General features: G+C 41.5%; 2 protein-coding genes and 2 non-coding genes across 6 annotated transcripts; all 4 read left to right on the forward strand.

Moving 5' to 3' along the window:
- Positions 1-300: 300 nt before the first annotated feature.
- On the forward strand, positions 301-8,240 carry slc25a39 (solute carrier family 25 member 39). 3 transcript variants are annotated; one of them, XM_085352859.1, is made up of 12 exons: positions 301-478; positions 2,150-2,255; positions 2,370-2,429; positions 2,560-2,610; positions 3,022-3,188; positions 3,285-3,352; positions 3,786-3,910; positions 4,007-4,180; positions 5,936-6,045; positions 6,765-6,846; positions 6,929-7,009; positions 7,090-8,240. In XM_085352859.1, the coding sequence occupies exons 2-12, from the start codon at positions 2,159-2,161 to the stop codon at positions 7,206-7,208; spliced, it is 1,134 nt and encodes a 377-aa protein (XP_085208985.1). In that variant the 5' UTR covers positions 301-478; positions 2,150-2,158; the 3' UTR covers positions 7,209-8,240. The 3 variants fall into 3 exon arrangements, with proteins under 3 accessions (XP_085208985.1, XP_085208986.1, XP_085208988.1); XM_085352860.1 differs by having other exon boundaries at positions 3,079-3,188; XM_085352862.1 differs by lacking the exon at positions 2,560-2,610 and having other exon boundaries at positions 3,079-3,188.
- A 2,787-nt stretch (positions 8,241-11,027) lies between these two features.
- rpl3 (ribosomal protein L3) lies at positions 11,028-14,923 on the forward strand. Its single transcript, XM_085352863.1, has 9 exons — positions 11,028-11,073; positions 11,589-11,781; positions 12,542-12,710; positions 13,066-13,201; positions 13,406-13,592; positions 13,679-13,941; positions 14,021-14,116; positions 14,251-14,370; positions 14,795-14,923. Exons 1-9 carry the CDS (start codon positions 11,071-11,073, stop codon positions 14,837-14,839), a joined length of 1,212 nt encoding a protein of 403 aa, XP_085208989.1. The 5' UTR covers positions 11,028-11,070; the 3' UTR covers positions 14,840-14,923.
- Positions 13,243-13,334, forward strand: LOC146634192 (small nucleolar RNA U83B). Its single transcript, XR_014906183.1, has one exon. It is a non-coding gene; the product is annotated as a small nucleolar RNA U83B (small nucleolar RNA).
- LOC146634193 (small nucleolar RNA SNORA54) lies at positions 14,591-14,723 on the forward strand. The gene has a single exon (XR_014906187.1). It is a non-coding gene; the product is annotated as a small nucleolar RNA SNORA54 (small nucleolar RNA).
- Positions 14,924-26,687: the final 11,764 nt, after the last annotated feature.

Below are 26,687 nucleotides of genomic sequence, written 5' to 3' on the forward strand. Positions count from 1 at the left end.
GCACTTTAATTACAGTGTAATGAATGGATGTCCCTTTTTTTTCTTGTGTAAAGTGTGATGCTTCGTTGTTCAGGATACGGATACGCCTGACTAACGGAAAAACTGTTTTTCATGTGTCAGCGAAGTGCAATGGGTCCTCCAGGTGGCGCCAAAGCAACGGTAGCGACAGCGGGGGGGGGGGGCGGGGCGGGGCCAAGCGAGTCCATTCCTGATCAGTCCGGATCTACAAATCATGCGCACAGGCCTCCTGCGGTTATGATACGCCCATGACTGCGCGTTCATGATTATGAAGTCGACGTGCATAGCTTGTAACCTGCACTCTGAGGCGAGCTAAGCTGCCTCCAACAAGATGTTTACGGGTTATCCACGGTGGAGCACCCGAATAATCAGACGAAGCACGGCAGAATGGTGTAGCTCTTAACTGATATGGGTGAAGACACCTGTGTGTTTCCCGGCAACGCTCATAGCTAAAGCAGAGGTGAGAAACGTCGCTTGTAAACAGCTAGCTAGCTAGCGACTCAGATAATGTGCAGTGAAACGCAGGTGGCTGACAGCACATTTCAGAAAGGTTTGCTTCAGTGAATGTGATCACTGCATTCACAGCTGCCTTGAAAGGCAGCTATTCCTCCTCTTATCTATCTGGACTTCACATGTTTTAATTCTATTACAACCAAAGTCAGCTAACTTAAGTGGGGGAAAGAACACAATGTCCTAGCACGCGATGTCTTCGTGCATCCGCTGTGTTATGCAGCAGTTTTTTTGTTTTGTTTTGTTTGCAGAGAAGCATGTAATCTGCAGTTTCTCATGTTCTGTCAGCACATGTGAAATGTTTATCTGGCGTCAGACGTGACAATTATCCATGCAGCATTGTGTAAGAGAGATTAAAAAGGGAGAAGGAGCTGTTGAGCTGCATGTGTGTTGTGGGCACTTGGTGGAAGGAGACTTGGCCAGACAAAGAAGCTTATTGGGAAGACCAAGGCTGAGGGCTATTCTTGTCACTCTAAACTATAATAAAGTTAGCCAAGGAAGCAGAGGTCAACTACACAGTAAGGAAGTTTTCACAATGCAGTGCATGTTTTCTTTAACTTTATTTTGTTTAAACAAAGTTGTCTGGGTTTTTTTCCTGCAACATGCTCCATCATTTAGGAGTGGGCAAGAAGACAAGGCATGCGTGTTATAGATAAGTTATCATAATGCTTTAACAACTCCACCTACTGTAGACTCACCCTTCCTACTCACATAGTTGTTCTTTTTGCACTTAAATTTGTGTCAAATAGAAATGATGAACTGTGTCTTAACAATGAACTGAAATACTGTCAATAACAGTGCTTTTCCTCCTCCAGATGTTCCACTTCCTTTAAGTTGTTTCTTTTTATCATCATATAAATAAGCCCAAAAAAAGAAACCTGGCTTCCAGTTTTGTCTGGTTTATATTTCTTAATTTCCTTAAATTCAAGCTTCTCAGAGTGAATTCTGAGCATTATATGACAGTTTAACTCTTCGTAATGCATGGAGACGAATACAAAGTCTGTGAAACTTGAAAAGACTTTTAAAAAGGGTTTTAGTGACAGTAATTTGAAGGCTCTCAGGAGCAGGAGTCACACACTAGGAATTGTGATCTAACCGGATACTGATCCAGCTGCAAACTCAGTGTTTGGTTACTGATCCTTTGAGTCACTGACACTCCTTCCTCACAGTTTTACATAACAGGGAGATAGTGTTGTGTAAAATGGTAAGGCAGCTCTGTCAAGTTTAGTTAATATACACCTCGTGTTATCTCAGTTTACATTCTCACACATGTGTAATTATACTTTTAAATTTCACATTTAGATTTGCTTTTTTAGCTTTTTGACCCAAGTTTTTATTGTCTGAAAACTTTTAGTTGTAGTTTATTTTTCAAGATGGGTATTACAACATAATTACACTATTCTTGACTCCAGAACTGCAAGGATTAGACAGGTTATTGAATAATAACTATTAAATTAATCTCAAACTGCTGCTGATAATTGATCAATTAGTTTAAGTGCAAGACCATGTTTGAACCACTACAAATTTTTTAAGGGTGGAGAGCATTTTTTAAAGCTATGGTTTTAAATATTAATGTGATTGAAACCTTGGTGTGACATGCTGTTTCTCTTGGTCTTGACAGGTTGGCAGGATGGGCGAGCGAGGCGTCAGTGGCCCCGTGGCTGCGATCTCTCCAGTGCAGCAGATGCTGGCCTCTGGCACTGGAGCCCTCATCACATCTCTGTTTGGTGAGAAAGAAACAAAGGCTGGAGTTGTTCTCTGTGTCTTAGCATTGGCACTCAGTTAATTGTTTATCAGCTCTTGTGTGGTTGTGATAACTAAATTCATTCTTGTGTTTGCAGTCACGCCACTAGACGTTGTGAAGATCAGGCTGCAGGCTCAGCAGACACCGTTCCACCAAGGTAGGACCTCTTGTTCTTTTGTGGTTTACTGAGTTTGCTTTTAACATGTTTTACTGTGATGCTTTGCTCTTAACATTAACCCCACTAAACCTGTCCTCCTGTGTTTGTGCTCTGTCCTTCGTTTTCATAGCTTCAGCGTCTTTTTCTGCTCCGTGGGATGGTGTCTCACGTCATTCCAAGTGTAAGCATTTGCCCCGCCGTTGCTAACACTTGATCAGATGTAGATTAGCATACCTGGTTTTCTGCTTTAAAAACAAATGTCTTCTGGTAGTGAAAACAGAAAGTTCCCCTTGTAAATACATTCATGTGAATTCTGCCTCTTTTTTTTTTTTTTTTTTTTTAGACTTTATTTGAAAGGTTTCTCGGTAATCGGCACTAAATAAACCGGCAGAGGCAAGGACAGGACTGTGTTATCTACAGAGCAGCTGTGCGGTCATTGCTTTTGCCTGTATTATTAATGACATTTCTCTCCTGTGTGAAGGCTTGTGTGACTCAGTTTAGGAAACACTTGTAGTTTCACATTGCTATTGTGAGATGTGCTAATTTTGTTTTTTAATCATAGTTGTTTTTTGTTTGTTTGTCTTTTTAATAGCTAATAATCTGAGTGTGGTTTTCTCTTCCTCTGACCACCTCATGTGCCTCCTCACAGGGAAGTGTTTCCTGTATTGTAATGGGCTGATGGATCACATCTATGTTTGTCAGAATAGAACCAGTTGCACCAGCTGGTACAAAAAGCCAACTCAGTTCAGCGGGACTCTTGTGAGTAGTCATGCATTAGTGGCTTTGTTTTTCCTACAATTGGTTTACAATTAACATCATATAAGCTCTCTTTTTTGTTTTTTGTTTGTGCGACAGGATGCATTTGTGAAAATCACTCGCCATGAAGGTCTTCGGTCTCTGTGGAGCGGGCTACCACCAACTTTGTGAGTAACATCTAGTAAAGTTTCAGTACTCGTAGAATAGACACAGAACTGAAGTGTAAGAAGACCTAAATTCAGAATTAAATTTCTTAAACTTTAAGTAAGTACAGTTTTATTTTGAAAGAGTGTAGTATTTGGAGCATTGCACTCAATGTGCATAGCTTCAACTGAATTAAATATCACTGAGTTTTAGAGAAAAGGAAACCGGGAGTGTCTTGGAGAAAAGAGAAGAAATTAAAAAAACAAAAAATAAATAGCAGAACTTGGTTTAATAAAGTACTTCCTTGCGCTAAAGCTGCATTTTAGTACCTGACACGTCAGTCTCATTCTAGTAAAAAAATTTGCATATTATTATAATTTTATGAGAACTTTCCATTGATATGTTGCAAAGTGTGCAGTTCCTCTGTTCGAAACCTTTGTTTGTTTATGTTAACAGGGTGATGGCAGTACCTGCCACTGTCATTTACTTCACCTGCTACGACCAGTTGCGGGACTTCCTGACATTCGGTGTGGGTCTTCAGGGCAGTCATGTCCCTCTTGTTGCTGGGGGTCTTGCCAGATGTAAGTGCATGGAATAAAACAAAAGCTCCCCACACAGAAATCACAGCAAAGTACTGACAGTGCTCTTTAAGTGAAACCTTTGTGTCTGTTTTGCAGTGGGAGCCGTGACGGTGATTAGCCCACTGGAACTGGTCAGGACCAAGATGCAGTCCCGTCAGCTGTCCTACAGCGAGCTGCGGACATGTATCCGCTCTGCTGTGGCCCAGAATGGACTTCTGTCCCTGTGGAGGGGCTGGGGACCCACCGTTCTCAGAGATGTACCCTTTTCAGGTGAGACACATCATGTTGATTACACTTAACATGCTAGTGCGTAGGGATGGGTATTGATAAGATTTTCACGATTCCGATTCCATTTTCGATTCTGTTTAATGATTCGATTCTTTATCGATTCTTTTTAAAAAAGGAGAACACTAAGGTCGATTAGCTCAGAAGTTTGTTTTATATCTTCTCTTTGAACAAGATAGAAATTTAGGAGTAACATGGCCTTACAAACCCAACAGTGAGATCAATGGGGTGTCACAGGGTCCCCAGGAAAAAAAATTGTAAATGTAAAATAAATATTCTTCTCTAGCAATAACAAAGTATAACATAAATTATTCAGTAGCAATTACACAAGAATATCCAGTAATGTCCCTGCCTACAATTAAACACATTCACTTAATGAAAATCGGGGGCATCTGCTGTGGCAAATGTGTTCAAGCCTTTTACCACAAACTTAGTCACTGCTCGGTGACATTCGTCTATCCTGGCCTGAAAGGAGACGCTACCGGTAGACTGCAGCGAGAACTGGCAGCATCTGAGCCAGCCAGACTCTGTCTGTCTCATCATGGTCACCTAAATGCACAGTAATGGCAGGTTTTGTAATAAGGCAGATTGCGCTAACATAATATGCACTGTTAGTTGATTATTTACCTGCCGCATTAACGGGAGAGGACGTGCAAACGTTACCGCTGCTGCTGGGTTGAGATTCACGAGTCCGGAGCGGAATTAAAAACACGACATTCATCTAAGGTTATCGTGTGTTTTGTGAGCAAATGCTTTTGCATATTCGTAGTGTTTCCTCCCTTAAATGAAATATCTACTTTGCAAGTATTGCAAGTTGCCCTGTTGTCATCTGTTCTCGTAAAATATAACCAAACTTTTGAGCGTTTGAGCTGCTTAGGTGCCGTGTTTCCTGCCAGGTAAATGACGCTCCGCAACGTGGTAACGTAATTCGGGGCGACTGGAATCGATAAGGGAATCGTTTGCAAAAATGGCAAACAATTCCAAGGAATTGAAACAGTGGGAACCGGTTCTCAACAAGAACTGGTTTTCGATACCCATCCCTACCAGTGCGCCACAGAAACTTGTCTAACCACTCCTGCAGCATTGTTATTCCACCACTCCCTTCCATCTGTTCTAAACAGACGTCTTTTTGTTAAAATAGGACTCTTTCCTTGTTGTCATCGATGAAACTCTTCCAGAAGCCTCATAACCATAAGCTTATGAAGCTCACTGCCATAAATCATAAATTAGCTCCACGGATTTGACAAGGAGAACATTTATCCTAGACCTTCGATTTAGTCTCCCATAATAACCTCTAACCCTTTTCGCCTTGAAAATCTTATAGAGGCCCCCTGGTAACAAAATAGGTGTAGCATTGTGCTTAATTTTTACTGCACCGCATTTGAGCTGCAGAATAGATTTTCTCTTTACCAGTATTTATTGACTGTAAGGCTTCTATTTCCACTTCATTTAACTATTTTGATAAGGAGGAAGTAAAAACGTCAATTTATGCTGCTCTTTGTCCTGGTAATTGGGACACGGAGAGCGATTGGCTTCCATAAATTCTCTAGCGTGCTGCTGATGTTTGGAGTTCTTTCTTTTGAGTTTGCAGCCAAGAGGAGCTCGTACTGGTCAAAGTTAAGTGTTGGTTTATTTCAGAGAATTTCTAAATGTAGAAATCCACAGAAGAGCAGCTGAAAAGACAGTAGTTTGACTCTAATGTGGACCAAAGTAACAAATTACCAATCTCTGTGTTTGCAGCTTTGTACTGGTTTAACTATGAAATGGTGAAGGCCCGGCTTTGTGAACAGTCTGAAGTTCCTCAGGCCAACTTCTCTATCAGCTTTACTGCAGGAGCTGTTTCTGGAGCAGTGAGTACTCTGCACACCTGCCCTTTGTTACAGTTGTTAAGCATGTTAAATGTTAGGATATCTGACACCTGTACTGATATCGCTGAAGCAGAGTTAGTTTCTGCTTGAACCCAAATGATAATAAACTTTAAAAAATGTGCCGCTATGGAAAACAGTGCTTTCTTTTGCTCACCTACTGCGATTACCATGCTCATAAATTTATGTGAATGACTTTATAACACTAAAGCACCTGATACCAAAGTCTGAGAGACTGCATTGGATAACTTGGGGGAATCAGGCCAGTGTCGGTCACACATTCACACTGTGATGTTACTCGAGCAATAATTACCCAACTGGTGATATAAATAGTTTCCTTTCAAGTGCAGCTAACATCTACTGCAATTCATGAAAAAGAACTTTTAATCATGGTGGAAATCCACGTAACATGCACCAATGTCTGCAATACTGCACTGTTTGTTTTCTTTATGGACTGATCTTTGTGCAGAAACATTAAGAGTCTGAAACTCTACAGATCCATTGTTTAAGGGAATAAAAGTCTAACTTTGCTGCCTGTAAAACATTCATGCAGATGTGTATCTAACTCCTTTTGTGATGGCTCTTACTGCCCAGTAAACCAATCATTGCTGAGTAAATGTTTCCTGTGTTGCCCTGAACTAAACTGGCACTTAGTCATATTGCATATAGCACAGTTTATGACTCTTTCCGTCTGCTGTGTTTAGATCGCTGCAATCCTGACGCTGCCCTTCGATGTTGTGAAGACTCGCAGACAGATCGAGCTGGGAGAGATGGACACTTTGGGAGGTCTGCGCATGACATGCGTTCATGATGTAGGCACTTACGTTGTGTGAAATTTACATACTGATGTTCTTCTTATGCCCTCTAGTTTCTGTGAAGAGAACGTCATCCACCTGGCACATCATGAAGGAAATACGGGCCGAGTTGGGCTACAGGGGCCTTTTTGCAGGTACACATTTATCCGATTGTATGCCAACTGAAACTTATAATGTGTGCTTTGCATAAAAATAACATGTTTATTTTCCCCAGGTTTCATGCCCAGGGTGATCAAAGTGGCCCCAGCCTGCGCTGTTATGATAAGCAGCTATGAGTTTGGAAAGGCCTTCTTCCAAAAGATGAACCTTGATCGAGAGCAGCTGGCATTGTGAAGGCGGTCACTGTGCCGCTGGTTGTTTGTCACAGCAAAACATGCAGAGAATAATTCAGGACAAGTCTGAAGAGTCAGCCCATTTGTGGAGATTTCTTTTTTTTGCAGATCCACGCACCTCACCACTTACCCCGCATCCCTGGACACAATAAGGAGCCTGAATCCCAGGCAGAGATTTTCTGGGACCACAAACTTTGTGTGCTTAATGGAGTAAAGTTTAAAAGATAGAAACTTTGTTTAGTGGTTATGTAAAGGAACATGTACCAAATCATTGTAGTCTTATTGTGCTCTCATTTTTCCAATGAAACGGAGGAAATGAGGAGTAAATCTCAGTGAAGACCCTGAACCTGCTCACCTGCTATCCAGGACAGTGGGGGAGGGAAACCACCTTAAAGACTGCATCCTTATCGGGTGAAAGGAAAATGTTTCTTTTCCTGCACTTTGGATTGTGCGACAGACTGCATGGTGTGTGCAGGCCTGAAGACTTCCTGTCAATGTAAAGCATGACAATTTTGACATTTATCTGCTGTGTAGATGAGTAAACGATATGGTTCGTATGCTGGATAGATTCGGAGCACTCTTACGTTTGCAAAACAAGTGCTGTGAAATGAAATCATAAAAAGCAACTTAAGCTTCTTTTTAAAAAATGTTTGTAAATGAGGAAAGCCATACTGTGGGTTTTCAAGGATAACCTTACATTAGTTTGGCTAAATTGAAGCAGGCCTTATTGGAATAAATAATACGATTATTCCAATTACGTGACATAATCTTCTGTGAAAACCACTGCAGCAAACTTCTCAAAAGTCACAGATGTCACCAAAAAATGTTGGGAGGCTTGTTACAAAAAGCAATAACAAAAAGGAGAAAATCTCTGCTCATAAAAGTTTTGGACTTCTTATCTGCAATGAACAAAAACACTGGGTCATGAAACAAAATATTTCTGCCTTAAATTGCAAGCTAAATGTGATTGTGTGTCCTTTGTGTTTTCTTTTTTGTATGTGTGAAATCTGAAGGTGGCTTCATCTTTATGCAATGAGTGACTTATTTCCTATGATGTGGTATTGTAAATGACCACTATTTAATAAAATTTCACTTATGCGTTAAGTTATGTTGGCTCACTATTTATTAGATTACCCAATGGGCACACACATTGATTTGGGATAAAAGTAATTTTCCTTTTAAATCACCAAACAGAAAGTTTGAAATCTTTGGCTGATTGTCTGGATGCTCTCGTCCTGTCCCTAGCATCTGTTACACCAGTCCTCTGCATGTCCTCATATTTCCATGAACCTCCAAGGTTTTGCTCTTTTCCTGGCAGCTCCATTTTCAGGATCCTTTGTCCAGTATCTACTATCCCTCCTCTGTAAATGTCCAAAGCACCTCAAACCATTTGACCTGAGCTCTCCCTCTGATGTACTCATTTCTAATCTCCATTCTGGTCACTGCTGATGAAAATCATAAAGTCTTCTGCTCTGCTGCCTGACATTTTATTAGTGCCACCATCTCCAAACCATCACAGCAGCTCTCACAACCATCTAGTAAACCTTCGCTTACACTTTTGTTTGACCGCTCCACCCACTCCAGCAATGGTACACTTCACCTCCATTCCTCAGGCACCTCCGTCTGTCTTCTTTCTCTCATTTTCTTCATTCATCAGCTCCTCCAAAATACTCTTTCCATCTTTTCAAGACACTCCTCACTTTTTAGTGCATTTCCATCTCCTTAGCCTATCCTGCCGTGCAGCTTTTCCGTTTCTTCTTAGCCAGTCAGTAGAAGTCCTTTTAATCTTCCTTAGTTAAGATAAGATAACATTGAACTTTATTAATCCCTCGGGTGGGTTCCTCTGGGAAATTCGATTTCCAAAAAGCACAGCACCAACAGAAGTTACAGAGTTACAGAATATTATATATATATATATATATATATATATATATATATATGTGTGTATATATATATATATATATATATACACACACACACACATACACACACATATATAAATACAGAGACAAATATAAATAAAATATACGAAGGGGATAAATAGAATAAATAGGAATAAAAATAAAAATACAAGTGAATTGCACATTTCAAGTATTGAGGTCTATTGCACCATTGACTATTTACAAAAAGTATTGCACAAGGTATTGTACAGTGAGGTGAAGAGGCACTACAGCTTCCACCCTCACATCCAACTCGCTATAAGCCTTTTCCTCTGCCACCTCTCTCTATTTGTATGCAACTAGCCTCCCAGTACTCCTGTTTACTTTCTGCATTTTACTATCCGACTTAGAATATTTTCTTGTACTTCCTCATTAAACCGCAAATTTTACCTCACCACATTAGCAGCAAACATAAGGATAAATGCTTATTTCTACTTGTATAAATATTAAGTCCCCAACACACAGACAAAACATATTAAGGATTGTACATTAACATAAAGCTGTCGTACACACACACACATATGAAGAGAGAGAGAGTATGCATAGTATGCAAACGGCTACCAAACAGCCATCATAATTCGTCATACAATGAGAACAGGACAAATCAACAATTGACACTGACTAATTAATATTAAAATCTGTAACATAATGTATTGTTTGGAGTTTAGTCTGTTACTGTTACTATTTTTTTTTACCATTTCTTCTTGGAGCAACTGTAACCCACATAATTTCCTTAGGGATTAATAAAGTATTCTGATTCTGATTGTTTCAGGATGTCCTGCCATTATCCAATGACACATCTGCTTACCTGTATCTTTTGCTCGTTTCTCCTCCTCTGCTTTTCTCTTTTTTCTAAACTGAGGACCTGATGGCTTTGAACTTTTCTTGTCCATCTTCCATTGGTTTTAATTTTGCACTCCAGTATGAACACCCATCCCTCAACCCAAGGATCACCACAACATGATCTAACACACCTACACCTTAGTTCACAGATTCACTTTGTCTAGGGTGCATTTCTGAGATTTCACACAACCCAGGATTCAAATCATGAATACATAATGGTCTTGGATTTACAACATTATAAATGAAATTTGGAAGCAGCCGGCCTTTTCGACGGGTTGTGTGTGAGACTTTAAATCATCAAACTGTAAATTTTAAATTGTTATTGATCCCTTTATCTCGAGTCCTAAAGTGTATATTTATTTTCTTACTCTTCTTATATATATTGTTTGTTTACTTGCACTGCTGTAACTGGAGCCTTGTCGTCTCTCTATATACTGGACTCTAGCGGAGATGACAATAAAGTTTACTTTGACTTCAGCAGCAAGGAGGTGCACCGAGGGCTCTCGCGCTCACTTTTCGTGTATAGAATTTCGAAAAAAACATCGGTGCAAATTATAAGTCTGTATTATAATGTCTGGTATTTTCGTGTTTGTTGGTTTGTTTTTATTTTGTTTTATTTTGCGAGTTGGTTATTAGATGCTGCTCCAGCCGGTCAGAGAATCCCCCGCCGCCCCGCCCTCTCCTCTCTGCGCCGCAAGCAGCAGGCGCACCTCGCAAACGAAGGGCGCCCTTACTCCCAGCAAATGGGCGATAGAAAACCGATCGGTGCCTATGACATTCGGGGTCATAGGCACCGATCGGTTGCCGCCCCGGGCAACCGCCCGTGTCGCCCGTATCTAAAACCGCTACTGATGACTAGTATAACATAAAAGATTGTTCATACTGTGTATGAGCGTAACGCAAAATTTGTGAAAGCAAACAGCGGCATCTAGTGGTTTATTTATTTTACTACAGATACTCGTTACCAACCAGGGGTGGAGCTTCTTGGAAGATTTTCACGCTGACTCTCGCGATATTTGCTCTGGTATATACAGGCAGTTTGCCCGTCACCGGGCCTCTTTCAATCGGATCGGAGACGAAATGGTGAGTAATCCTCTTTTGCTGCTTGTACTCTGAGCACCAATCCATTTTCTATCTCATGCATCCCACCTATTTGACATGTATAAGAAATGCAGTTTGATTTCAGTGTATATTTTATGACAGTCTTGTGTAGGTTTCACTGCTATTTTCATCCCAAATATAAGATTTCGGTATGCGTGTTGAGCGACTCTGGGGCCAAAATGGCTGCTTTAATTAGGCCGTACTTATTTTGCCTATTACCGCCTCAGTCTCCAGTAACTTATTTTATTAAAGTTGTGGATAAAATGGATTGTCTTAAAGCTAGGGTTCCTATTGTGTGGATTCGGTTTTGACAGCCGCACGCTGCGAAGTGCTAAAGGCGGTTAGCTAAGCTAGCACGTCGAATCTAGCGTGGTAAATGAGAGTCCACGCTGGTTTCGGTGGAAAATTCACCTCACAGGTGCTAGGAACCGTGTGTATAACGGACACTTCTTGGATACACAAGATTAATTTTTTTTCTTCTTCTTCACTCTTGGCAGTCCCACCGTAAGTTTTCGGCTCCGCGACACGGATCCCTGGGCTTTCTGCCCCGCAAGAGGAGTCGTCGTCACCGCGGTAAGGTCAAGAGCTTCCCCAAGGATGACCCCAGCAAACCCGTTCACCTGACTGCCTTCCTGGGCTACAAGGCCGGCATGACTCACATCGTCCGGGAGGTGGACAGACCTGGCTCAAGTAAGTGCAATTAGACTGCAAATGTAATACAGCAAACCCTCGAATTTAAAAAGAGAAGTCATAGTTGGTGATTGGACCTTTTTCACAGTAGCAACTTTAGCTTCTGTCTGCAAGAGAAGCAAGTGTAATAAATGCATGACGATGCATCTTAACTTGATCATTGTTGCTGATGGTGGTAAAGTTAATGAAAGCTACCAATCGCCTCCTTTTTCAGCATTAGTGTTAAAGTTTGGAATTAAAAAGAAAAACGCAGTTTTAAATTATTTCCTGAAAGTTTGACAGCCAGAGAAAAAATAAGTGACTGCCATTAATGGCAGATTAAGCACTATTTGGCAGGTTCTGTTGAAATATCACTGTAATAATACTTATAACAAAGAAAATGTAATTAATGATACTAATTGTGTAGATGGTCATTTATATCTATGGGAAGTGAGTATTTAATACCTTCCTAGGGGATCTTACAATATACAGATACTTTAAAACTAAAAACCTGAATAAGTTTAATCGGCTGTCATTCTCATTTTAATTTAATTTTTTTTTGTAAAACAAGCCTCGTCTGCAGTGAAAAAGGTCTAGGGTTAGTTATGGTGTTCTGCCTGTGATGATTCCCTCGACGGGCGGACAGAATGGGTCTATAGCCCCTTGCTGAATGTCGAGCACTGAGCGCAGTTTCTACCATGAGTAAACAAATCTAATGAGTTGAAGAAGTTACTGATTATATCAACTATTAGTCAAAATTAATCAACGCTTTCTCTTACAGAGGTGAACAAGAAGGAAGTGGTTGAGGCAGTGACCATTGTGGAGACTCCTCCCATGATCGTGGTTGGTGTTGTGGGTTACGTCAACACACCTCGTGGTCTGCGCTCCTTCAAGACAGTCTTCGCTGAGCACATGAGTGATGAGTGCAAGCGTCGCTTCTACAAGAACTGGTGAGTCTTGGGGACAAAATGAAGCTCATCCCGTTGCAATGAAAGTGCTTGAAGCAGATGTTAGTTGCTGGTGGAAATGTTAGGAACTGCATTTTCACTGAGCGAGTCTAACATCACGGTGGCCCTCTGTGGCAGCTCCGCTCAGGTGCCCCGTGCCCTGATGAGCTCCGGGCTCCTCTGGCCAGTGGAAAGTGCTTCTTAGAAACTGTGCCATGAGCCGAAACCCTCACTAGCTGATACAGCCCTTCTGTCCACACGGAGGCAGGGCAAGCAGCTATGCACTGCGTTCTTCCGCTGCCCCTCATGGGGGTTATGAAGGACCTGTGCCAACCTATGTGTTGCTTCATGCTCTCAGGTACAAGTCCAAGAAGAAGGCTTTCACTAAATACTGCAAGAAATGGCAGGATGAGGAGGGCAAGAAGCAGCTGGAGAAAGACTTTGCAGCCATGAAAAAATACTGCCAGGTCATCCGTGTCATTTGCCACACGCAGGTTGGTTTGTTCCCTTGATTTTCTGTTGATTTTTCTTGAATGTCTGTCAGTGAAGAGACCACGGAACTCGCGTCAGGCATGGCGCCCGAAACTTATGAGGATATCTTCCATGCTGCCTTCCTTCTGAGACTACATAGCTAGAATTATCGGTGTGCTTTTGAGCACTGCATATTTTCTGTCCTAACCAGGCTTTGTTCTTTGCAGATGCGTATGCTGCCCCTGAGGCAGAAGAAAGCTCATCTCATGGAGGTGCAGGTGAACGGAGGCACCATCTCTGATAAGGTGGACTGGGCCCGTGAGAAGCTGGAGCAGGCTGTGGTTGTCAACAAAGTTTTCACCCAGGACGAGATGATCGACATCATTGGTGTCACTAAGGGTCACGGATACAAGGGTAAGATACTTGAGCCTCTTTCACAGCATCAGCTGCTGGTTGAACCTGAATTTATCATGACGCTGACCGAATGTCTCAACTCTTAGGTGTCACCAGCCGTTGGCACACAAAGAAGCTGCCTCGCAAAACCCATCGTGGTCTACGTAAGGTGGCCTGTATCGGTGCCTGGCATCCTGCCCGTGTGGCCTTCTCTGTGGCCCGTGCTGGTCAGAAGGGTTACCACCACCGCACAGAGATCAACAAGAAGATCTACAAGATTGGTCAGGGCTACCACCAGAAGGACGGAAAGGTGGTGAAGAACAACGCCTCCACAGAGTACGATCTGTCCAACAAGAGCATCAACCCCATGGTAGGATCTTAGACACATCTGTACTTTGTGTCAGCACTCCAGCCTGGAAGCTGTGATTGACCTTGTGTTTTAATTACAGGGTGGATTTGTCCATTACGGAGAAGTGAGGAATGACTTTGTCATGTTGAAGGGCTGTGTTGTGGGGACCAAGAAGAGGGTGCTGACTCTGCGCAAGGTGAGACTAAAGTGAAGCAATTAGTTGTGGTAATTGACCAGTTTCATACTAGGAGGATTTTTCTTTTCTTAGACAAAGTTGGTTAAGCAAGCTCTGGGATATAAAGACTTGATTCTTGTTCTCTCTCCCTCCAGTCTCTGCTGGTGCAGACAAGCCGTCGTGCCCAGGAGAAGATCGACCTCAAGTTCATCGACACCACCTCCAAGTTCGGTCATGGTCGCTTCCAGACCGTGGAGGAAAAGAAAGTTTTCATGGTAAGACTTTGTTCTATAATGGCTAGTTTCAGACTGGTTAAGCAGACGACAGGCCCAGGATAAGACGTGTGCGGATGATTTTGATCTGAGCCATGCAAAGCTACTCTAGAATTAATGAATAAAGTGGTGAAGCTGGAAATGAGTCCAATAAGTTCCCCTTTAAAGATTGACCACCTGAAAGTAAAAGCTTTGTAATACGGCAGTTAGTTTTTGAGTTGTCCTGCACTGTTCGTAACCTGGTTCAGTCTTCAGTATGAACTCTGGGTTCCATTCCAGTGCCACAGTGAGCTCCAGTGAGGCAGGGGAGCAGTGCCTCTCTGTGCTGGCTCCCTGTTCACTCTCTGGGAACACGTCTGCTTCGAGCCAACAGGAAGACCATTACGTTTTGTCACATGATTGATGGTTCTGTTTCTCTCTTCCACAGGGACCCCTCAAGAAAGACCGCATTGCCAAGGAAGAGACTGCTTAAAGTCCCGGACTACAATGTCTCTGCTACTTTGACTGTCACCATCTTCACTGTTCTGCAGAGTTGTTCAATAAAAACAAAAGATGGAATAACAGCCTTGTCTTTTTTTTTAATTAACATACATTAAGCTACAAAAAGAGCTTGCATTACAAGTAAGAACTTCAGCTATTATGTTGCTACGTTGATATCAACAGGTGCTGAAATTCTATTTCGAGGCCTGAAATTTGCACTTTTATCAGCTGCCATGTTTGCAGCCAGACCTGGCCATTTTGGACATGAAGGAAAAGCTGACAGAGTTCAGCTAACAGGTGTTATATCAAAAGCTTAAGGTAAACTAAACGGGCTGCATCTCGCAGCAAGTCGCCTCAAATAATTTAAATTCAAATGATGGTTGAGATGTGCAGTTAAGTGAATGAAGTTGACCTTGCACATTTACTAACTGGTCACTTCGAGTATACTTGTACTGAGTTGTGCTTGCATTTTCTATCAGAAGTGCTTTAAAATAATTGGAACAAAGAAATGAGATGGTCCTGATAGGATATCACTGCAGATCCAGGACACAAATCTCATGTTGCACTACATCCCATTGGATTGAGATGTGGTGACTGGAGGCCATAACAGTACAGTGAACTCATTTTCAGGTCCAAGAAATCATTTTGGAAACTACTGGAACATGATGTACACTGTAATCTAAAAGCAGGCTGTGATGCTCCGTTGCTACTAAGGGCTGAAAATGCACCCAACATCATTCCTCCAGCAGCCTGAACTGCTTATACAAGGTGTATGAGATGTCTTCTTTGAGCGCTGACATTAACAAAGTATATTCACCCAGATATGTTCTGGTTTTCAGACCATTCTCTGTAAACCCTGGAGATGGTTGTGCAAGAAAATCCCAGAAGATTTGCAGTTTCTAAATCAGAGCAGGCAGTCTGGCACCAACAACTGTGCCACATTCAAAGACATTTAAATCACCTTTCTTCCCCACACTTGATTTGAACTTGAGCAGGTGATCTTGACCATGTGTTCACGTCTAAATGCACCAAGTTACTGCAATGTGATTGGTCAATAAAATACATTAATTGCATTAATGAGCAGTTGAACCTAATAAAGTGGCCAGTGAGTGAAGGATTAAAGCAGCCCCACACAGTGATGAACAGGAAAAACAACACAATGCAAGTAGTTGTATTGTGAACCTGGCATCCCCACTAATAATGACGTGTACAAATATTCACCAAACTCAGTAGTTTGGTGGGTACAGAGAGAGTACTGCAAGGCCAACAGAAATTAGCGTAGCCCTGGTTCCATCACTACACAAGCTGGTTGGATTTTTCCACAAGCTGATCACAAAAATAAGCAGTGAGGAAAAAAGATGTTATGATACTTATTTTATTCAACAAGATAATCTGATAATATCGTGATTTTTTTTGACACATAAATGCAATGGCAAGAAGAAAAATTATAAACTACACAATGCTGACTTCAAGGTCACCATCTCCATGGTGTGATGACGCTGAATGTCCCTGAAAACCTTTTTAGTGTCATTATCTTGTTATGAAACTCCTTCTCTGGCACAGCTTTGGAATAGCTTCACAATTCACAGGTGAAGTATTTACTTCCACACCTCATGTTGTAGAACAAAATGTGAACATTTCTAAAGCTTGTGTTAGGAATAGACCTTATTCAAAGCAAAGCAAACAAAAAACCTCTTAACTTCAAGGTGAAGAAGCCTGAAAGTGCAAAAAATCTCATAAAGCAGAATGAAAATGAACAGAGTGTACGTCATTACACTTCAGGGAATGAGTGAATACACATACAGTGAGTTACGTACAGTTTCATGTGCCCACTGAGCTTGTTAAGTGCGTCCCGTCTCTGCAGCTGAAAAGGTCGGCGTCAGCTGTGATGAGAGCAGCCACCTATGCAGAACTGATGGACGGAAAGACAGAGTTTCGCTAACATGGCATGTTTTAACAGGCTATATGTGTCCTTGAGCTGTAATGCTTGCATTCAGCTGACATCAGAACTCGAGCAGTTGCTGTACGGTAATTAAGCCCCAGCATCATCCAGTCCGACTCATCACTGCTAAAAAACTGAAAAAACCTCTTCCGCTGGTAATGAGGAAGACCCTGAGAGGGTTCTACAGGCCATTTAGATGCCCCCAAAACGCCTCTCTGAGACATCCCTGCATAATATTAAGCACTTTTAGCAAAAATGTGGATCTACTGTGAAGACTTTCAAGGTCCCTCCCACGTCCTATTAACCTGAAAGCCCAAAGAGTTGACGTACGATCGTTCTCTGTTCAGCCGCATTTCAAGAATTTGACATTTTCTCTACCAAAGCAGTTCCACATCCTCCAAAGGACACTTGTGGTGAAGTGTTTCTGATGTACATGTAGAAGCAGCAGGAGGAGGAAGCATGCTGAAGCCCCGTGTCACTGTGGCCAGAGGACAGTCATGGAGATGGGCCTGCTCTTACATAATCACCTCCAGCGGCTCTGACCTCTGCCCTGCTGCAGCACAAGCAGCGCTGCAGATCAAAGCAGTGGCAGAGCTCGGCTTTACGTAACCCCACCCCCCCCACAGCCTCCCCGCTAAATGTGACGCTGAAAGGGCAAGAATTATAATGCCGTTAATGAAGGAAATTGCCTTCCCGGGTTTCCTCCGTGGCGTGAGCGATAAGCAGAGTTTTGTCCTTTCCTTCTAAGATTCCTAATTATTTAAAGTAACACTCAGGTATGCCGTTCAGCTGGGTTAGTTACAGCGCCGGGAGCAGCTTGGGAGAACAAGGAAACACAGACTGCTTCAGGTTGCCTTCCCAAATCAACTCAAAGGTTTATTTGATACACAGCAGTTTATATAGAGAAAAAAAAGGTTCGTGTGTCAGCTTTCCCAGTTCAAACCGGTACAGACTAAATAAGGAAACGTCTTCCTGCCTTCTGAGCAAAGTATCCCTTGTGTAGTTTATCAGTTCAGCTATAATTTATGATCATCCCAGCAAAATACACTCCTAGACATAAAATACAGAGTTCTTTCATTAGTGAATTCTGAAACAAACCACCTAGCCTTTAACGAGCCTTTTTCTAAGAGATAAGGAAGGGAGGATGGGAGTAGGGAAGTGGTCTCATCTCTGTGGTGTTTTCGACCTTGAGGTACCAGCTTGTGAGTCCTACACATTAATTCTTGGGTCACAGAGAAAGAGAAAAACAACTAGTATATGGGCCTTATTGAGCAACTCTTTTCTGTATAAAACAATCTTCTGTAAATGCTAACCGTGGTACTAAAATACCTAACAGTTAATTGCTCCCTGTATCCCATTCAGATGAGTCCAGGTGTCCCAGCAGGCACTAACTTTATGACCCCGTGCATCTGCTCAAACAGCATCTCTGTGCACTTTTCATAAAGCCCTCCCTGCACCATTTCACTCTATTAGTCCAGTCCTACATCATCTCAAATGAGCTCTCTTTAGAGCTGAGGATGAAGAAAGCAGGTAGGAAAGGATTTAAGAAAGCAGACACGGCTGCACTGTGGCATGGAAAAGGCCTCGACCCTCCTACAGACGAGCAACACACCAGACTGAAAGAAATAAACACATATTTGTCGTACTTGCAGTTGTTTGTGGTCAGGTCACATTATGGACGTTGCTTTTGGGCCGTGTTTGTTAGTTTGTGCTTGTTCTTCTTCTCTCTTACTTTATGTCTCAGTCGTCTTGCAAAATTTTATGGTTATGATTAGGTCCTTTGCAAAAAAAGATATATTTTCCTTATAATTTGGGATCAGTTTTTGGTTACTTTGCACCACTTTCTCATTTTGTTTCCACGTTCTATCATATTGTTATTCTGTTTCACTTTTTACTCACTATTGGAATCAGTTGGCCTCTGTTTTGCATCTCTGTGGTGATTTTTGCCTATTTGTTATAACTGTTTGTGTTTTGTGGTAATTTTTGTATCTCTTCTTAGTCATTTTGCATCAAGCTGGGTTTATTTTCTATCTGTGCGGTCTTTGATTGCTTTGCATCCTTTAATGGTAATTATACATCTGTGCCTGTTTGTGTCTCAGTAATTTTATGTTATTTCATTGTCATTTTATTGCCTATGTGGACACTCTGTATCAATGTTTTAGCAATTGTGTGTATTTTGTGTCTTTTACATTAATTCTGCATACATTATTATCATAACAAATCTGGTTATTTTGTATCAATTTCTGTCTCTTTTTCCTCTGTTTGTTGTTTTTGCTTTTTTTTTGTTGTTGTTGTTGGTTTTTTGTATCTTTATAATCATCTTTTTGTGCTTATGTCTGTTTGTTGTGGCAGTTTTTGTTGATTATCTTCCCATAAAAAGTTATTACCTTCTGGTTTAGTCTTCCATCACCTGAAATGAGCTTGCATCAGAGCTGGGGATGAATGAAGCCAGTACTGTTTGTGGCTCTTTTATGTGATTCTTTGTGTGTATGCATGTGTGTGTGAGCTACCATGCAGTGGAACCTCCAGTCCAGTCTTGTGGTAGCAGCTGTTCTTAGTGGGACAGCAGCCAGGTAACCAGGGTGCATGCTGGGACAGTGGAGAGGAGGGCCAAGCATTTGATTTATGTGAGTGTGTGAGAGTGTGCGCAGTTGCTTGCACATATAAGTAGGTGTGTGCAACTGTGTGTTGGTGTGCCTGCTGGCATCGTCAACGTCCGGCTGGCAGAGAGTCAGAGGCACGCCGTCCTGCAGCGTCGGGGAAGTGGCTGGGTGGCGCCGTGGCGTGGCGTCTGACAGGAGGACAGACTGTCGGAGGGGACGACCACACGCTCTGGACCATTATTACACACGGAGGAGGCCACAGGCAACAACTGGTCCAACAGTGACTCTCACACTGCTTTATCCCTCTAAGACCCTTTTTCAACAGATACATGATCAACAGTTTTTTGTATTTATTAATCTCGTGAAAGCCTTTAAAACCTGTTACGTTCGTCCTTTTCTTACTTTCAGCTCCTACACAAATTTTTTTTGCCAACTTTGGAAAATCTTAATCATCTTAATCAGGGCTTTCTGCATTTGTTTTTCTGTATCTGCATACAGATGAAAGGTAGCAGGGCTCTTCAAGGAAAAGGCGATGCGTCTCTCTTCAGTGATCAGGATTTTGTAATGTGTGTAAGCTAACCTGATGGACGCCATGTAGACTGTTTCATCAGTAATGATCAAATCTAAATAAAGCCACGAAGCACTTTTACAAAACAAATTCTCTCTACCAAACTCTACTTCTGACTATTAATGTTTAAACTTCTAAAGAATTATCACCAAAATGACCAAACATTTAAAATTTCCAGTTTTTGCTTTTATACTTTTATGTTTTTTATCTCTCCATTATAAAGTTATGGAGAGCCTTTTCCAATCATTTTTAACCTCCAATCAAAAATACAACACAAATTAAAAAAAAAGAGTATTTTGTAGCAGCATGTTCCTTGGCTGTGTAGCTTTCACAGGGCCTAAGGATGTGTTTTTGTGGCTCCTCTCCTGGCTAAATTTCCAACATGAAGGTTAGAAAATGTATTTGGCATGTGACAAACAGCAGTAATGTCACAGTGTGTGGAGATAAAGGGTGAGGACCAAGCTGTCGGATGCAGGAGGACATCCTGAACTCCAAAGCCCAGATATACTGTATATTCACTAAGAACCCTAAACCCCAACTCCTAATTATTTCTGACACAGACACAGAATCAGTCAGGACCTCATCTTTTCCATTTCTTGTGTGGTTACATTAAAATGCACATGCATGGATGTAGCACAGTTGTGATAAAGCAGTTATTTCCAATATTATAAGTTCAATTTTGACACAGTATCGATAAATCATTCTGTATTATCGTCAGTATGCGATTATCCTGATACTCTCAAACACATTTTACACTTCATTGTGTTATGAACATCTGAACCATCACACAGCAACAGGCAGGACATGAGTCACACTACAAAATTCATCTGCCATCAGAAACCAAAAAAGAAAAACAGTTAAGAAATGGATCACATCATTATGCAAAAAGGTCCGCAGTTCATTTGTGCTCGTTGTTTAGAGCATAAGAAGGTACTGGTTGACACAACAAACAGGCAAAACTTTCAAATGATTTATTTCACAGTCTGGTAGAATGTCCATTTTTCCCAGTGCGTTCCAAACCTTGCAGTCTCAAGTTTCAGGGAGAAGGTTAGTTGCTCCATTTCACAGATTAACTAGTAATTAACTAGTATTAACTAGAGTGTTTTTATGTATCTGAAGCCTTCTTAGTTGAAGGCTATAAGTGGCTGTCTTGTTTTTTTTTTTTTTTTAAATTCAGTCAGTTCATGCTCCAAATAAATATGACTAAAATCAAAATAAACCTGTAACTGATTATTGATCATCTTCAGAACCCCATCCAACCAGCTAGAAGAAACCACAGGACAATCCCAATGAAATCAAAGACATCCCCACACATTGTTCATCAGTAACAATGTTCAGTTACTTTATTATTTGAGTTATGAAAAACCTTAAAGTATTTTTTTCAGCATCATTCCCTCCTTCACGTGGCCGAATGTATCTTAGCATCTTTCTCCTACCTTAACATACAATGTTGAGGGACCTCTATTTTGTAAGGTTATAGGATATTAGACAATATGAGGTGATGTCTTTACTTTTCCAGTATTTATTCCTCCAGTCAGTTGAACTGGTATGCAGACGTCAGACAAGTGTGCTGCTACAGTGTTACAGTTTAACTGTGAGCTTCATCACAGCTGTTGGGACTTTTATTTTACTGTTATGAAGTTTATTTTACAGTATTTTTGGGGCGTCCTTCAGCTTAAATTCAAAGTGTGGAAAAAAGGCATAAACAAGCAGAGAGCATTTTCTCTTCTTCCTCCGAGGCATCAAATGATGTAGACATTTTTGGCTTTTTTGAGGCTTAAAACTCTTCAACCATATCGCGTTCAGCATTGATTAGGACTATAAGGCCTCACAGACAAGTCAGTGGTCTTCTTTTGTCTGTGTCTCTGTAGAGGACAATGAATCTGAGTGCTTCTCTGGGGCCTGCCAGACTGCAGCTCCTGCACCCCTGCACTGTGGCATCAGTATTCCAGGCCTGTTCATGGACACGGCGTTCCCTGAGCTGATGGAGCAGGCAGCATCTCTGCACCCTTCTCCCATTGTACCACCAGAGGGCAGAGCACAACACTGCATTTTCTTCACGCGTCCCAGAGCACTTTGTGTGCTGTAGCCTACTTAGGTTCTTCCTCTTTATATCCCCCTCTTTAAAAAAAAAAAAGTCCTCTATTCAGAGTTGGATTTAAAAACATTAGATGGTTGGTGAAACAGCAGTGACACGGCCTAGACTGCTCTTTGGTCCATATGATGAAGCTTCTTGCTGCTTGTACGTATCAGCAGTGGGGGTGATGTGAATGTGTCATTTCAGACTATGTTTGCTCCACTGATTTTTTTTTCTTTTCAGCTGGTTGCTTAAAGCTCTCCATTGCTATTCAACTCTACATGACCCAAAAATAACCCGAGGTAAGCGCTGTCAGCAACTCCTCCATGGTCAGCACAAACAACACACACATGTACCCGCACACATGCTTGCTCATGCAGATCCACTGTTTGCATGAAATGGGGAAAAAATACAAACATTCCCACGCATGGATATCTGCACACACATTTAATTCTCAGAGAGTAAATGTGGGACTTCTACTGTGAGCTTCTCAGCAGTTATAACATTGGTGGCATCTTGGGAGGAACAGCTCCAGTGGGAGCTTGCTCCTCAGTTCCAGAATATTGTCCAGTAAAGTCACACAAAGGTCACCAGTGGGTTTGATGGTTAGGTAACCTTGCAACGTGCCAGAGACATAGAGCCAAGCTCTGGCAAAAAGACAAAACCAGTGTGTTCCATGTTAATATTGCCAACCCAGGCAGGGTGAGGCCTCTTCACCTCCTCCGGAGTCCCTCCCTCCACGTCTTTGATCGTGCAGCTCTGCAGAGACACTTTGATCGCCACAGCAGGAACAAAAGAAAGAGAGGGAGGGGAGAAGAGGAAGCTTAGGGGAAAATGAAGGAGAGCAGGGGGTTAAATGCAGGGGAGCCTGGCGATGTCGACTAATTTGCACTCCCATTTACCTGGATGTCAAATCTGAGGACTTTTCATTGACTTTCAGGATTATTTATTTGCTTTCTTAGACTCAGACTGTACTCTCTGTCTTAATTGTTAAAGCATGGACAAACTTTAGTGATGATTTAGTGCATCTGCAGGGTGAAGCTGTCATTAGTTTTGGTGCAAGAGCGCTCAATACAGGCCCTCTGCACAACTCCTGCTATACAAAGAAAACAAAACTGTGTACTCATCTAGTTACTCTCTGTATGAAACTGAAGAAAAGAGGAGGATGTTTTAACAAATATGTAAACATTGAAAGTCTTCCCACTTGTTCTACTTTACAGTTGTCATTCAGCAAATGGAAAACTGCTCTTCCTCTAATAGTCAACTGTCTTCCAGGGGCCAGAACAGGCGACACTGAGGGAAATTTAAAACTGCTGGCTAAGGGTAAACATAAATTCCATAAAATTATAATTCACTTTGGCAGTAATGACAGCTGGTTACGTCAATTGGAGGTCACTAAAATTAATACTGAGTCGTTGTGTAACTTTACCAAAACAATGTCAGACTCTTTTCTCTGGTTCCCTCCCCAGTTGTACCAGCAGTGACTTGTTTAGCTTGTTAATCAACTAAAGACCCAGACAGAGTTTTAATTCATTTGAAAGCCCAATGCTTAGCTTTGACCACCCTAGCCAGAAAACTCCCCCCCCCCCCAAAAGTTTCATTTGTTGCTGTTCTATTGTCCACCTGGGTCTTACTCAGAGCTTCTGCCTGAATCTCAGGATTGGTTTTTTTTAAATAAAATAATTATTAGACTCAAGTGGCTTCTTTCAAAATGTAAAAGAACCCACCCACCACTTTAATCACAGTCTACAGCTTGTTCTGACCAATAGCATAGAAACTGAACATTTAACAGTATTTGCTGAAAACCCTCTTTCGTCTGATCATTTCCTAATAAAATTTAAATTTACAATAATGGATTACACAGCATTGAAATGGATTTCATCACAGTAGACGTCTTTCTGAAAGTGATGTAATTAAGTTTAACAATATAATTCACCCGCTGTTATCATCTTCACCTCCAACACAGAGCAGAACTGCTACTCCTGCAGATGTGAATATCTTGTTAAGATCTTTACTTCTTCACTGCGTACAACTTTAGATACTGTAGCATTCGATACTAAAAACACATTTTATTACAGCATTTAGAGTATGCGGTAGGTATTAAAGGTATTGCGCTGCAGTGGTTTGAATCATATCTATGTAACAGACTCCAGTTTGTTCATGTAAATGGAGAGTCCTCTTCAAACACAAAGGTTAATTATGGAGTTCCACAGGGTTCAGTGCTAGGACCAATTCTGTTTACATTATACATGCTTCCCTTAGGCACTATAATTAGAAGGCATAGCTTACATTTCCACTGCTATGCAGATGACACCCAACTCTATCTATCCATGGAGCCAGATAACACACACCAATTAGTTAAACTGCAGGAATGCTTTAAAGACATAAAGACCTGAATGACATCTAATGTTCTGCTTCTAAATTCAGATAAAACTGAGGTTATTGTACTTGGTCCTAAAAATCTTAGAAATGCAGGGTCTAGCCAGATGTTTCCTCTTTACACTGGCCTCTAGTAACACTGTGAGGAATCTTGAAGTCATTTTTGATCAGGATATGTCCTCCAATGCGTATTTATTAAATATATAGAACTACTCAATATGTCCAAAAAAACCTTCAGTTAATCCAAAATGCTGCAGCAAGAGTACTTACAGGGACTAGAAACAGAGAGCAGATTTCTCCTATATTCATTTCTTTTCGTTGGCCCTGTAAAATCCAGAATTGAGCCTGGTTCTACTGGAGGTTTCTTCCTGTTAAAAGTGAGTTTTTCCTTTCCACTGTCACCAAAGCACTTGCACATAAGGAGTCATATGATTGTTGAGATTTTCTTTGTATCATTGTATGGTCTTAACCTTACAATATACAGCGCCTTGAGGCTGGGTTGTTGTTGTTGAGATTTGGCGCTATATGAATAAAATTGCCTCTGTGGGCCCACAGCGTGTAGCTGAACTGTGGAGCTATGTGGATGGGGCAAAGTTATATTTATCCTACATGGACTCTGGGAATTCTTGCTTCTATATGGGTTTTCTATGGGCAAGGGCACTGTTGTCCATGTTGACATGATAGCATCACACAGCTGCTACAGATCTGTGAGCTACAGAGGATGTGAATCTCCTGTTGCACCACATCCTGACGGTGCTCTGTTGGACTGAGATCTGGTGAATGTGGACTTTTCCACTTGGCGTAGTCTTCTGCTGCTTCAAGACCGTTTTATGCATTCAGAAATGCTCTTCTGCATACTTTAGTTGTAACAAGTGGTTATTTGAGTTCCTGTCAGTTTAAAGCAGTCGGACCATTTTTCTCTGACAAAACTCCTCCAGCGTGTCTACTAACCATGCCATGAACATCATCCTGTTATCTTGCTCACTTGTGATTGATTATTATTTGCTTTAACAAGTAGCTGAAGAAGTTTACCTAATAACGTGGCCAATGAGTGTTAACAGTCTTTGGTTTCCAACCACAATTTATGTATTAGAACTAGCAGGCACTGCCAGCATTTGTGTAAAATAAGACTGAAACCAAGAGCGAAGCCTGAGGACACCTTTCCTGAATAACAATGATTTAAAAGGTGACGACTTAAACTCTCTCCAAATTAGAAATAAGGGCTGAACTTGTCCTTGCCCTTCCAATCTGCGATACCACAGTTGATGTATTGTTTCACGGACATTTATGGCCCTGTGTCTGCCTACTGTCTGGCAGGTCCAAATCACTGCATAGCGTGACAAGCCAAGACACTGATTTGGAAAAAGTTATGAGAGAGAAGTCAGAGAAGACAGCATGACAAAATGAAGATGATATACTCGGGCAAAGCTGAGAGGGGAAAGTAAAAAAAGAAAAAAAACGTATTCATTCCTAAAACATATTAAAAATGTGACATTCAGACAGCTGCACCGAGGCCAGGTGCTGCTTTGTGAGGAAGCTGTACCTAGGCGCCTCCACAGGGCGCGCGCACACACACACACACACACACACACACACACACACACACACACACACACACACACACACACACACACACACACATACTTTCTCTTTAATGTAATCCAGGCTTGTAAAATGGCTTCTGCTTATGAATTCTGAATAAAGGAGGCTATACATAAAGAAGCCCTATTCATTTAGACTGCTACGTTGACACATTTTCCCCTCAAATTTATGGGGAGCAGCTCGTGTCCATGAACTCAGATAATGGCTTATTAGGATCTCAGCACATTTTTAAAGAGAAACTTTTCTCTGCCCTCTTATTTGATGAATCTGAAAGTGTCCAGAGCTTAGAGGATATCTAAGAGCATAATTTCACAGAGAAGTCTGCAAATCCTTTGATTTATATTTATTTCAGTGGTTTGACTTGTCTCTGCACAAGAAACACATGCTGAAGAACAATCTGCCTTTTGTCTCACAAATAGATTTGCTTTGTACACCTGCTTCAACAGCGTACAGTTAGCACTTCACACGCTTGCAGCAGTGTTTTAGGCTCTGAAAGCAATGCTTTTAGGCTGGTGGTGTAGAAAGGTTTTGGATGTTCTTTTTGCAGGCAAACCTCTGGTAGAACTGTGTTATTGCAAACCCGTGTTTCTTTCTTGGGGATGCCTCGATGCAGAAAGATGCCACTGCTGTTTGCATCGAACATGCAGGCTTCTCTGAGGCTTTTTAGAA

This window comes from Diplotaxodon limnothrissa, linkage group LG4, assembly GCF_057381915.1.
Source record: "Diplotaxodon limnothrissa isolate DT_005_m linkage group LG4, D_limnothrissa_male_GT1.1, whole genome shotgun sequence".
NCBI classification, from domain to species: Eukaryota; Metazoa; Chordata; class Actinopteri; order Cichliformes; family Cichlidae; genus Diplotaxodon; species Diplotaxodon limnothrissa.

Excerpts from the sequence above, each read along its gene's own strand:
- rpl3 (XM_085352863.1), top strand. Across the intron at positions 11,782-12,541 it reads GGTGGACAGACCTGGCTCAA|AGGTGAACAAGAAGGAAGTG; the intron begins GTAAGTGCAATT and ends TTTCTCTTACAG. Across the intron at positions 14,117-14,250 it reads GGGTGCTGACTCTGCGCAAG|TCTCTGCTGGTGCAGACAAG; the intron begins GTGAGACTAAAG and ends CTCTCCCTCCAG.
- slc25a39 (XM_085352859.1), top strand. The coding sequence starts at position 2,159 with ATGGGCGAGCGAGGCGTCAGTGGCCCCGTGGCTGCGATCTCTCCAGTG. Across the intron at positions 3,189-3,284 it reads CTCAGTTCAGCGGGACTCTT|GATGCATTTGTGAAAATCAC; the intron begins GTGAGTAGTCAT and ends TTTGTGCGACAG. Across the intron at positions 3,911-4,006 it reads TGCTGGGGGTCTTGCCAGAT|TGGGAGCCGTGACGGTGATT; the intron begins GTAAGTGCATGG and ends TCTGTTTTGCAG.